This window comes from Aulonocara sp. 'chitande type north' Nkhata Bay, linkage group LG18 (assembly GCF_057382095.1).
Source record: "Aulonocara sp. 'chitande type north' Nkhata Bay isolate Kocher_YH1m ecotype deep benthic linkage group LG18, A_spYH_male_GT1.1, whole genome shotgun sequence".
Taxonomy (NCBI): domain Eukaryota; kingdom Metazoa; phylum Chordata; class Actinopteri; order Cichliformes; family Cichlidae; genus Aulonocara; species Aulonocara sp. 'chitande type north' Nkhata Bay.
In genome coordinates, this window is record NC_141361.1 from 27120813 (window position 1) to 27131396 (window position 10584).

General features: G+C 40.5%; 2 protein-coding genes across 2 annotated transcripts; both read left to right on the top strand.

Annotated features, from left to right (window-relative positions):
- Positions 1-114: 114 nt before the first annotated feature.
- Positions 115-6825, top strand: uck2b (uridine-cytidine kinase 2b). The gene is made up of 7 exons (XM_086270896.1): positions 115-270; positions 2242-2401; positions 2858-2954; positions 3157-3299; positions 3514-3611; positions 3825-3873; positions 5571-6825. The coding sequence occupies exons 1-7, from the start codon at positions 166-168 to the stop codon at positions 5705-5707; spliced, it is 789 nt and encodes a 262-aa protein (XP_086127022.1). The 5' UTR covers positions 115-165; the 3' UTR covers positions 5708-6825.
- Positions 6826-7370: 545 nt separating this feature from the next.
- On the top strand, positions 7371-9435 carry czib (CXXC motif containing zinc binding protein). The gene is made up of 8 exons (XM_086270898.1): positions 7371-7429; positions 7516-7599; positions 7797-7853; positions 7971-8052; positions 8136-8167; positions 8248-8325; positions 8801-8866; positions 9104-9435. Exons 1-8 carry the CDS (start codon positions 7424-7426, stop codon positions 9179-9181), a joined length of 483 nt encoding a protein of 160 aa, XP_086127024.1. The 5' UTR covers positions 7371-7423; the 3' UTR covers positions 9182-9435.
- Positions 9436-10584: the final 1149 nt, after the last annotated feature.

Sequence of the window (10584 nt, forward strand, 5' to 3'; positions counted from 1 at the left end):
TAAACGTCAGTAACTATTGCATGGCTGTAAAACTTTCTTAATAAATACAAGCAAATAAAAATATATAATTAAAATTGCAGTTGTTTAAAATATAGGGCAGCGTTGTGGGAGGAGCTACATCATAACTACGTTCCAGCTCAGCGGCTGGAGGAGCACATTACAAGTATGGCTGGAGACAGTGAGACACATTTAGGGGACCGCGGCGAGAACACCCAGGTTGTTCGGCAACCTTTCCTCATCGGTGTCTCCGGTGGCACTGCCAGCGGCAAGGTTAGCGTTCTAGTGAGCTAATTTGACGGGTTTCACGTAGTGACACGTTGAGAATTTTGAGTTAATTGACGGCTGATGCTCGCAGCTGAGTTCGCCGGCTGACCGCGTGGCTTCAGCGACGCAGCAGTGAGGCTTGATTGACAGTTCACAATAGTTTAGCGCACTGGTGCTCTGTCTGTGGTGCTGAACGCTGACTTTAGTTGGTCCAATATTCTTCTTTTTTGTGACGGAAATAATAATGATAATGATAAACTAAAATGACAATGGATGGTAATAATGTTAGCTTAGTTAGCCCCCGAGCTAACGATAAATTCCATCACATGCTAGCAGTGCCGGGAGATCTAAGACAATAGCTAGTGCTAACCTAACTCTAAGCTAGGTGGGCTGTGTTTGTAAACAGTGTGAGCCACATATCTGTCAAATGAATAATATTTTAGCAGCGTTAAAATGATAGTTGTTTGACGTCAGATTTTTTCCCCTTTGGCCCGGGATAACTGCTAACGTTAAATAACGGTAACCTACATGGTGGCTTACTGGATAATAATATACTGAACCCATTGTGGAAATCACTGTGGAAAAAGATGTCGCTCATCTCTCCTTAATATGTGAAACCTTAGATGCCTTTTTAACAAAAAAATAAATAAAATATATATATATATATATATATATATATATATATATATATATATATATATATATATATATATATATATATATATATATACACACACACACACACACACACGTCGATTCAAGAAGTATTAGCTTAGCTTATTGTATTCTATTTTAATTTGACCGAGTTGCATTAAAAGCCTCGCACAAAGAAGCACGCGCGTGGGCAGAGCTAAACTTGCCAGCGCACACGGTGGCGCTGACTCTTAAACACAGACGTGGCTATTTCTCCAAACACGTCGTCACATTTCTTTGTTATGAATTTTAGGGTTTTTTTTTTTTTTTTTTTTTTTTTTTTTTTTAAACCGTGGGCGGCTGGGGAAAAAAACTCCCCTTGAATTAAACCAGTGATCAAAGTTCACATAACAGACTAGCTAAATGCGAAGGTTAGTCAAGGTAAACAATACTAAATTGGTGGTGAATGTTACTTTTCGCGGCTTTGTTGTGATCCCGTCGTACATTCATCTCCTTTGGGCCCTCTTTCTGGCTCTTTAAACCGTATCATCTGTTATTGGCATTATGTCAGTGTTTTCCTGTCAGTTTCCGGTTTGACGCTGCTCGGGGTGTGAGTGATGTCATGTTCCGCGTTTGGTATATTTAGAAGACATACCAGTTTTGTTTCATATTCATTAGCCTTACTGCTGAAGGTCTCCCCCTGCCTGTAATGGCAACAAAATAATGAATATGATTTTTCTTTAAAAACAAACAAACATTAATACTAAAAAAAATAATTATAAAATTATATACATACCCTTAATATTTAAAAGTAAAACGTCTTCCCTTTAGTGTATTTAAAAAGTTTATTTTGAATTTCTCCAAGAGGGCTAAACTTGGAAGTTAGAGCTTCAAAGTGATGCTGTGTCACTGGGGTGGCTCAAGGGTACATTCAAAGTTTGTCCATTTTATCAGAAACTACCCCATTTGAGGGCGTTGACCCAAGCTTCCAGCTCTGGTGTGAAGCTGTTTAAATTCGTTGTAGCACAGTGTAATGGGTACAAAAGGAAGCAGAGCCTCAGGCAGTGGGGGAATGCCCTGTCAGCATTGGGCATGAGATTCTTTTAGTTTGGGAGGTCAGTGAGGACAAAAAAGGTTGGCCACAGGGCAGTTTGCCTATAGCAGTTTGCAAATGTGATGCAGGATGTTTACTCACCCAGATTATTTCTAGGTTAAAATCTTAATCTATGTGGGTTGATATTTAGCCCACATGGGATGTAGCATGCTGATGTTTGGCCGATACTGGTATTCAGTAGTCCTATTGGTGCACTCTCCTGACAGTCATGTTCTTGATCATTTCCACAGTCGTCTGTGTGTGAGAAGATCATGGAGCTCCTGGGACAGAACAAGATTGACCACCATCAGCGGCAGGTGGCGATCCTCAGCCAGGACAGCTTTTACAAGGTGCTGACTCCTGAGCAGAAAGCCAAGGCACTCAAGGGCCAGTTTAACTTTGATCATCCAGGTATGATGCACGTTAAATCTTTGCTACATGTTACAGGTTTTAGTGGCTAGGTCATTTTACCTGGCTTATTGTATTAACTAAATGGCATCTTTCATGTGCACATGCAGTCCAAAGTGGATTACGGTTAAACAATTGGAGGATAAAATATGTTAAATGACACCTAACAGTGGCAGCAATACATAGAACCTTTGGAGTCCATTTTTGGAGTCAGGCTTTTCACCCTCGCTTCCTTTCTGGGCTGATTTTAAATCTGCACCATCAGCAAGCCGTCCTCAGGCAGCTGCTGCCAGGCTCAGACTGAACACAACACATGTTATACGAAAGCGATTCCTGGGTTACCAAACGTGCGGGGAGCGGTGCCACGTGTCTGTGGGTGCACATTGAGCTGTAGTGATGGAGGTTAAGTGTGACCAATTGTAACTGAGCATTTTTCGGTTTTCCCTTTCTTGACCTCAGATGCCTTTGACAGCGAGCTGATCATACAAACACTGAGACAGATCCTTCAGGGGAAAACTGTCCAGATCCCAGTTTATGACTTTGTCACTCATTCCAGGTGAGTGCCTCTTTGTTTACCATGCTGTTTAATTTGGCCACAATTCATCATGTGATCATAGAAGCACAACAGAGGCTTTATGCAGTTAAACAAATAAAGCATTTGATGTGTAACTTCGATTGTGTAATATGCTTAAATTTGTTTTGACACGCGTGTAAATGCAGTCGCTCACAGAGAAGAGGCACCTTTCTGTGTGTTCCAGGAAAGACGAGTTTGTTATGGTGTATCCGGCTGATGTGGTCCTGTTTGAGGGCATCCTCATGTTCTACTCGCAGGAAATCAGAGATCTGTTCCAGATGAAGCTGTTTGTTGACACAGATCCCGACACACGGCTGTCGCGTCGAGGTGTATAGCGTGATTTGGGTTGCTACTCACTAGTGTAACGATTGTCACTTAAGTGCACTGTTAAAGTGCTTTTGGTTTTCAAAAGTACATTTGGACAGTCTGTTATCATCACATAGTGTGTGTGTGTGTGTTGTGTTTCTGTTTCTTGTTTCTTTTTTTACATTGGTGTACTTTTGTTTTTCATGTCTAAATGTAAAACATGTCTCTATTTCAGTTCTGAGAGACATCAGTGAACGTGGCAGAGACCTGGAGCAAGTGCTCAGTCAGTACATCACTTTTGTGAAGCCGGCCTTCGAGGAGTTCTGTTTACCTGTGAGTGCTCCTGTCTTGTTGAGACACTAAACCAGGACTGACACCATTCTAGTTTTAACACTGATACAGGCAATTATTTTTTTGGTAACAAGAAATATTTGCCCACTAGAGAGCGCTGTGTGCTTGTACTTGTTTAGAATAAAGAATTGTTCCATATTATAATGTTTTTGAGCTGCTGTATTTAATCATAAGAACATTTCTTATTTCTACCAGACGAAGAAGTATGCAGATGTCATTATTCCACGAGGAGCAGATAATCTTGGTGAGGCCTCAGTGATTATCGTGACATCTTAACCTACAAATAACTAACGTGTTTAACTTGTCCTTTGGATTGTGCTTGAGTTTGCCCGTGCGAGGCAAAACAAACATGTTTGCGCTCCAGTGGTCCGTTCTTCGTACCTCGCTTACTACATCCAAGATCAAATCATCGCGCTAACTTTGAGCTTGCTATTCCGGTTCTCCGAACACACCTGTTGTTGACGATTAGTACAGCTGGATGAAGTAATGTGAGATCACTGGGTGGCTTAACAGGGGCTACGCATCGATAGTAGAAACATTGATCGGCAACCCTTTGATTGGTCAGCGAAAATGTCGAAGGAGCACGCTCGGTATTTTTCAGCAGCAGAGCAAGAACTCTTGATTGAGGGATTTCAGGAGTTTCAGAGTTTAGTTAAAACGCAAGGGAACACTGCAAAGGCTGCAAAAGCAAGGAGAGAGGGCTGGGAGAAAGTTGCTGACAAATTAAACTCGTAAGTAATTTAATAATAATAACAATAATAATGGATTGGATTTATATAGCGCTTTTCAAGGCACCCAAAGCGCTTTACAATGCCGCTATTCATTCACTCTCACATTCACACACTGGTGGAGGCAAGCTACGGTTGTAGCCACAGCTGCCCTGGGGCAGACTGACAGAAGCGAGGCTGCCATATCGCGCCATCGGCCCCTCTGGCCAACACCAGTAGGCGGTAGGGTAAATTTATTATATTATATTACATTATATCCTCTTTCACATTAGAGCCACAACAGGACCCACTAGAACATGGGAACAAGTAAAAGTGAAATATAAGAATATTCTACAGAATGGTAATATTTATCACTTATATTGCTTTTAGTCTCTTGGAATGAGACCCTGGAATAATCTGTTTGTTTATAACAGCAACCAAGAAAAGGGCAGAGCAACAAAAGACAGGTGGTGGTCCTGCACCCCCTCGTCAACAAGTTGGTTAAGTAAATTATACCCTCACGGGAAAATCGATATCTCTCTATGAGCACACTGTCGCGCTGAGCTAAAGGATCCTGTCTATCCCGCAATATACGCTGAATTCTGAGAACTCTCCTTATCAATCTTGCACCTTCCGCAATGGGTGGCTCACGTATACGGAGAGGACATGGCTGCGACAGACTTCCCAAATCCACCTTCGCTTTTATAGCCGTCGTCTCTCATCTTGATTACACGAAGTAATTTACTATTACTACTCTAACATATGACTTACATCTGAAATAATCAAATACATGAAATAGAATGATTAATAGTACATTTCCCTTTTTTTTAGGAAATGACCTGTATGTATCTGTATGAAATCAATAAAAGAATCAAGTACTGCAATATCTTTAGTTACATTGATAATATTTATTTATGGTAAAACAGTGGTAAAATATCGCTGTTGCTTTCGTATACATGAAGCGGACATACCTGAGTGGCCGCGATCTAATCTTGTTTACATAAAGTAAACCTGCTCCCGAGCAGGTTTACGCTTACGGATCTGTTGCTATGACAGCAAGTCCCGGATGAGCTTCGGAGAACCGAACGATCCGAGATCACGCGAAATCGTCAACAATCAAATCCAGCTAACTTACTTATCGAGGTACGAAGAACGGGCCCCAGTGATACAAATAACACACCTCTGCCACACAGCATCTCAAGGTCTTTAACAAACTTTCCATTTCCTCTTTCAGTGGCCATCAACTTGATAGTACAGCACATCCAAGACATTCTGAACGGCGGACCAAGCAAACGTCACAACGGCTGCACGAACGGCCACAGCACTCCACGGCAGCGGCGGACCTCCGAGTCAAGCAGTCGGCCTCACTGACCCCATCACACCTCTCTTCACAGAAGGGAGAGGGGTGTGGGGTGTTGTAAATAATGCCTGTGGGCATCACTGTATTTAAAAGAGGAGAAGAAGAAGAAATGCAAAGAGAATTGAAATGCCTTTTATTATATCATGACTACTCTTATGTTATTGGTTATTTCATTGTAACTGTAAGGATTTGATTTTTATTTTGTCATGAGGGTAAAGATGAGCTCTTGTTGCGATGAGACCATTGGTTAAATATTGATCCCATGCATTTCACCCCTGCCTCTTTTTTCCCCTTCCTTTCTTTTTATGTATCCCCTGCTGCTCCGTTAAAGTTTATGCTGTAAATGAATAAAATTGGGGAATCTTTTTTTTTTTTTTTTTTCTTATGTCTGATAAAACTTGAAGCCCTCGGGGGGGGGGGGAGGAATCTGATGACATGTTTAGTGTTCTGAAAGGAACGCAAGTTAGACAAGTGATGAATCAGGTGCACTCTAGCTAGATTTGCACTGACAATCTTGGGAGTGTCTCCAACAATTTTCATTCAGTTCCTGGTTTTTCTCGTTTGTGTTAAGTGTATTGTAGTGTCCGCACCTTTTGTATGCCTGTAACACAATTTATTTTTATTTTTCGGTACCAGTTGCTACATGCAGAATAACACGACTAGCAGATCAATGAAGCCAAATGCCTGAGGGTTCAACTGAGTGCTCTGATAACTATGTCTAGTGCAACTGTTAATTATGGGGTTAGTTCTCCTGTCTAAATGGCTCACATGTGTAATGACTGAAGCTTATACAGATCCTTCTGTTTTCAATGGCACAGACTTTGGTTTGTGAGCAAAGTGTTCAAATCTGTGAATTGCTTTTCTGTACTCCTCCCTCTTCTACAATTTGCTCACGTTCACATGGACAAATAAGTTGTCGAGTTCGAGCTGGCATGTATATACTCAGGTTGATACCAATGGATTTGAAATGCCAGGTACAGCAATATCACTTATCCCAGGTGTGTGGCCATTAACCACCAAGATCCACCACAATGCCTCTGTGAAGATGCCTCAGGTTAAAATGTCTAGTAAGTATTCACACTTGCAGTTTCCACTATGAAAAGGTTACAATAAAAAAACAAAAAACAAACAGCTGGATCCATTTTTTAATGTGCTTAATTTAATAATTTGTACCATAAGATTTGTACTGTATGATGACTTGATAATGATTTGTTTGGTGATTTATATTTGAACGGTTAATAAACTGATGCGGTTTTTGTAGCTTTGTGGTTATTTTACCAATTTAAATGCATTTCACAGAGAAACAGTTCATGTTGTATTTGGTACATCCGCTAGATGGCGCACGTCCGTCCTGCTTTAGCATTGGTGATTTAAAATGTACTTTGATATTATTTTTGATATAGTTCTGAAGAAATTCTGACGGCCATCAGAGCCGAAAGATTTTGTAATTGAGATTTATGCAAAGTTTTAGTAGAAACAGCTGAAATGCCTCATTTAGGCAACAAAATGAGCAGATACGTAATAAAAGATTACTTATTTTTAGTTTATTAGTCACCTGCAAGCATGGTGCATTCATTCCTATAACGACTATTTATTTCTATGTTATGATTGTTTTTGAGATGAACTGAAAAAAATGCAAAATTTAAAATAGCTGTCAGTGGTTTGGAAGTTAAAATTTACGAGGTGTCCTGAATGCCTCAGGAAGTTGTCAGCGGGGAAGCTTCGAAATGGTGGTACGTACTGCTGCTGCGTGTCTCAGGGGTAATTTCTGCTGTTATTATGTTAGTTTTAACCACCTATTCTGTCCTGTGCACGGCAGAAATTTGGACTGCAGTTTAAAGCCACCCTGGAGAACGTAACCAATGTTAGACCATTGGGGGACGACTTCCGCTGGTTCCTGAAGGTATGAGAAGCTAACATGCTAAACTGTTTTCATCCATAATAAAATATCATGCACTTTTCCTCTCTGCTAATCTTTGATCATTTCCTTAATTTAACCATGTGTAATGCTGACACATACTCACTAAATAATGAAACATGTAAACATTATTTTTTAAAAGATCATTTATGTGTTTCTTGTTTGTTTTGTCTTAAATTTAGCTCAAGTGTGGAAACTGTGGAGAAATTCCAGATAAATGGCAGTATGTAACTCTGGTGGTAAGGAAGAAAGGGCAATTTTTCTATTCAGTTTAACATTATTATTATTATTATTATTATTATTATAGAATTGCACGTATATAATATACCACCTGTACTTTGTGTTTGCCTTCACAGGAGAGTGTGCCACTCAAGGGAGGACGAGGAAGCGCCAGCATGGTGCAGAAGTGTAAACTCTGTTCCAGGGAAAATTCCATCGGTAGGCCGTGACATGACGTCCGGCTCATCTTGTCTTAATTTGCAGAGTTAAAAGCTTACGAAATGTCAACTTTTTCCTTACAGATATTCTGGGAGACACAATCACACCTTACAATGTAAGCAAACGTCCACGGTCAGTTCTCAGGTTTTTCAGTTTCTCTTTCTCTAATGTTGTGTCGTGTCTGCTGGGTTGAAGGCCGAGAACAGCGAAACCTTCAAGACGATGGTGCAGTTCGAGTGTCGAGGTCTGGAGCCCGTTGATTTCCAGCCACAAGTGAGAATCTTTGTTGTCCTATTTCCACAACTGTCCATATAAACTGGAGGAGATAAAACCCAGATTGTGTCATCATCCATGAAGCCAGAGCCACTCTCCACCAGAACTGTCATCCAGATGTTAGTTGATGTCGGTTCATTTTTATCCTGTATGAAAAAAGGTTTTTGATGGATCACCTTTTTGCCCGTTTATTACAACAATGTAATAAAAAAAGTTGAGGTTACAATATTTGATGTCATAAACATTTGGAGAGGGTAATCGGCCAAATCTGGGCTTGCTTTGTAGAGCACATGTCCAGCACACCAGTGCTGTTTGCCTGTGACAGTGTGTCAGGGTTCAACCCTGCAAGAACCTCTTTCGCTCTATCTTTTATGTTATGTAATGAAGCTGATGCTATCTATGCAATCTGGTAGTGTGTTCTAGGTAACACTGTGATAATGGCGTGACTTTGACTTGTTGTAATACCCTCCTCCAGGCTGGCTTTGCTGCAGAAGGAGCCGAGTCTGGAACGCCGTTTCCTGAAATCAACCTGCTAGAAAAAGTAAGCACAGGAGAAATTAAATCGCTCACTGCGAGAAAGTAAACTTGACCTTTAGCAGACTTTCAGCTGTTTGTTTAGCACAGCAGGATACAATTCACTGATATGTGATTGATTTCCTGTGGTAGTGCGCTCTTTCATTTATCTTCACTGAACTCGTGAAAATCACTGCACTTTATCTGAAAATAATCCCTACAGTTCTTTCTCTCGCTCATGTTTTTAAAAACAAAAACATTTCAGGACTGGACCGACTACGATGAGAAAATTAGTGAGTCTGTGGGGATATATGAGGTCACACACCAGTTCATCAAGTGCTGATATCACCATGCATTGAGCCTTAGAGGAACACTGCAGGAAAACTTCCTCTGCCCCAATTCCTGGCGACGGGGAATGCCTCGACACGGAGATGTGATCGGCGCTTTGGTTGACGATGAACATTAAGGTGTGCGGATTAAGGCAACAGGTTGTTGTACACGTGTCTTGGATTGATCAACATGCTAAGAGGATGGTGTTTTTTTTTGGTTGTTTTTTTTTTCAGTCCCTCAATAAAAATGAAGGATGAACATTTTGAATTGAGGTTTTTCTTTTCTTTTGCTCCTCAAACAGCAATACAAGACTGACGATGTGTAGTATGAGGTATGTCACATAATATGCTAAAGATGCTAATGGAGAATACACTTTGAAATGTCCTCCACACATTTTGTGTAATTAAGAGATAATTATGTATGACTCACTTCAGAGTTAAATAAAAAGACAAGTAACGTTAAACCTTGGGAATTAAATTAAGACGCAACTCTACTTGAAAAACATCCATCCCATCCATCCATTTTCTTCCGCTTATCCGGGGCCGGGTCGCGGGGGCAGCAGCCCAAGCAGAGAAGCCCAGACCTCCCTCTCCCCAGCCACCTCCTCCAGCTTGTCCGGGGGAACACCAAGGCGTTCCCAGGCCAGCCGAGAGATAGAATCTCTCCAGCGTGTCCTGGGTCTGCCCCGGGGCCTCCTCCCGGGAAAACATACAAATCCTTTTCTTGTGTTAAATTGGACTTTATAAACAATACAGATTGAGACAAGGACCCATTGTGGGTGAATTTATCAAAAGAAAGTATCAGTCACTGAAGAGGTCTTACTGTACCTGCAGAGTGCTGCAAACTTCCAACTAATTTCTCCTGTCAGGATTTATCTCACAGTAGACGCGTGGTTCAGTGTGAACAGTTGCTACTTAATATCTGCACATGCGTATACTTTTGAAATAATAAAAAGCTACCCTTAAAGTGACTTATCTAGATATGTAAAAGTAAAACAAAACCTAACTATAAGGCTGCTTTGTGTCAAAAACTGATGTTTGTGTTTTTTTTACGTCTAACGTCTTTGCTTATGTCTGTAAATAGGTTGTAGTCAACAGGATTTCTAAAGGGGTTAAATATAAGATTTAAAAAAAGACCTTTTTGCAAGCATCGTTATGACTTTGCATTGATATAACCCTTTTGACCACTTAAAATAACTGTAGAATTGTGATATATTTGTTTCTGCACATCGCTCTTAAAAAAGACATATTTAATATCAATGACACATTTTATCGTGCATAAATAAAGGATATATAAGCATTAGTTTGTTGAAAAACTCCAGTTTCTACCTTGTGACAGGATGTAGCTCAAAATAACTTGTTATTAAACATGAGAGGGATTTTTGATGGACTATAGGCCAGAAAGTCATTTACAACG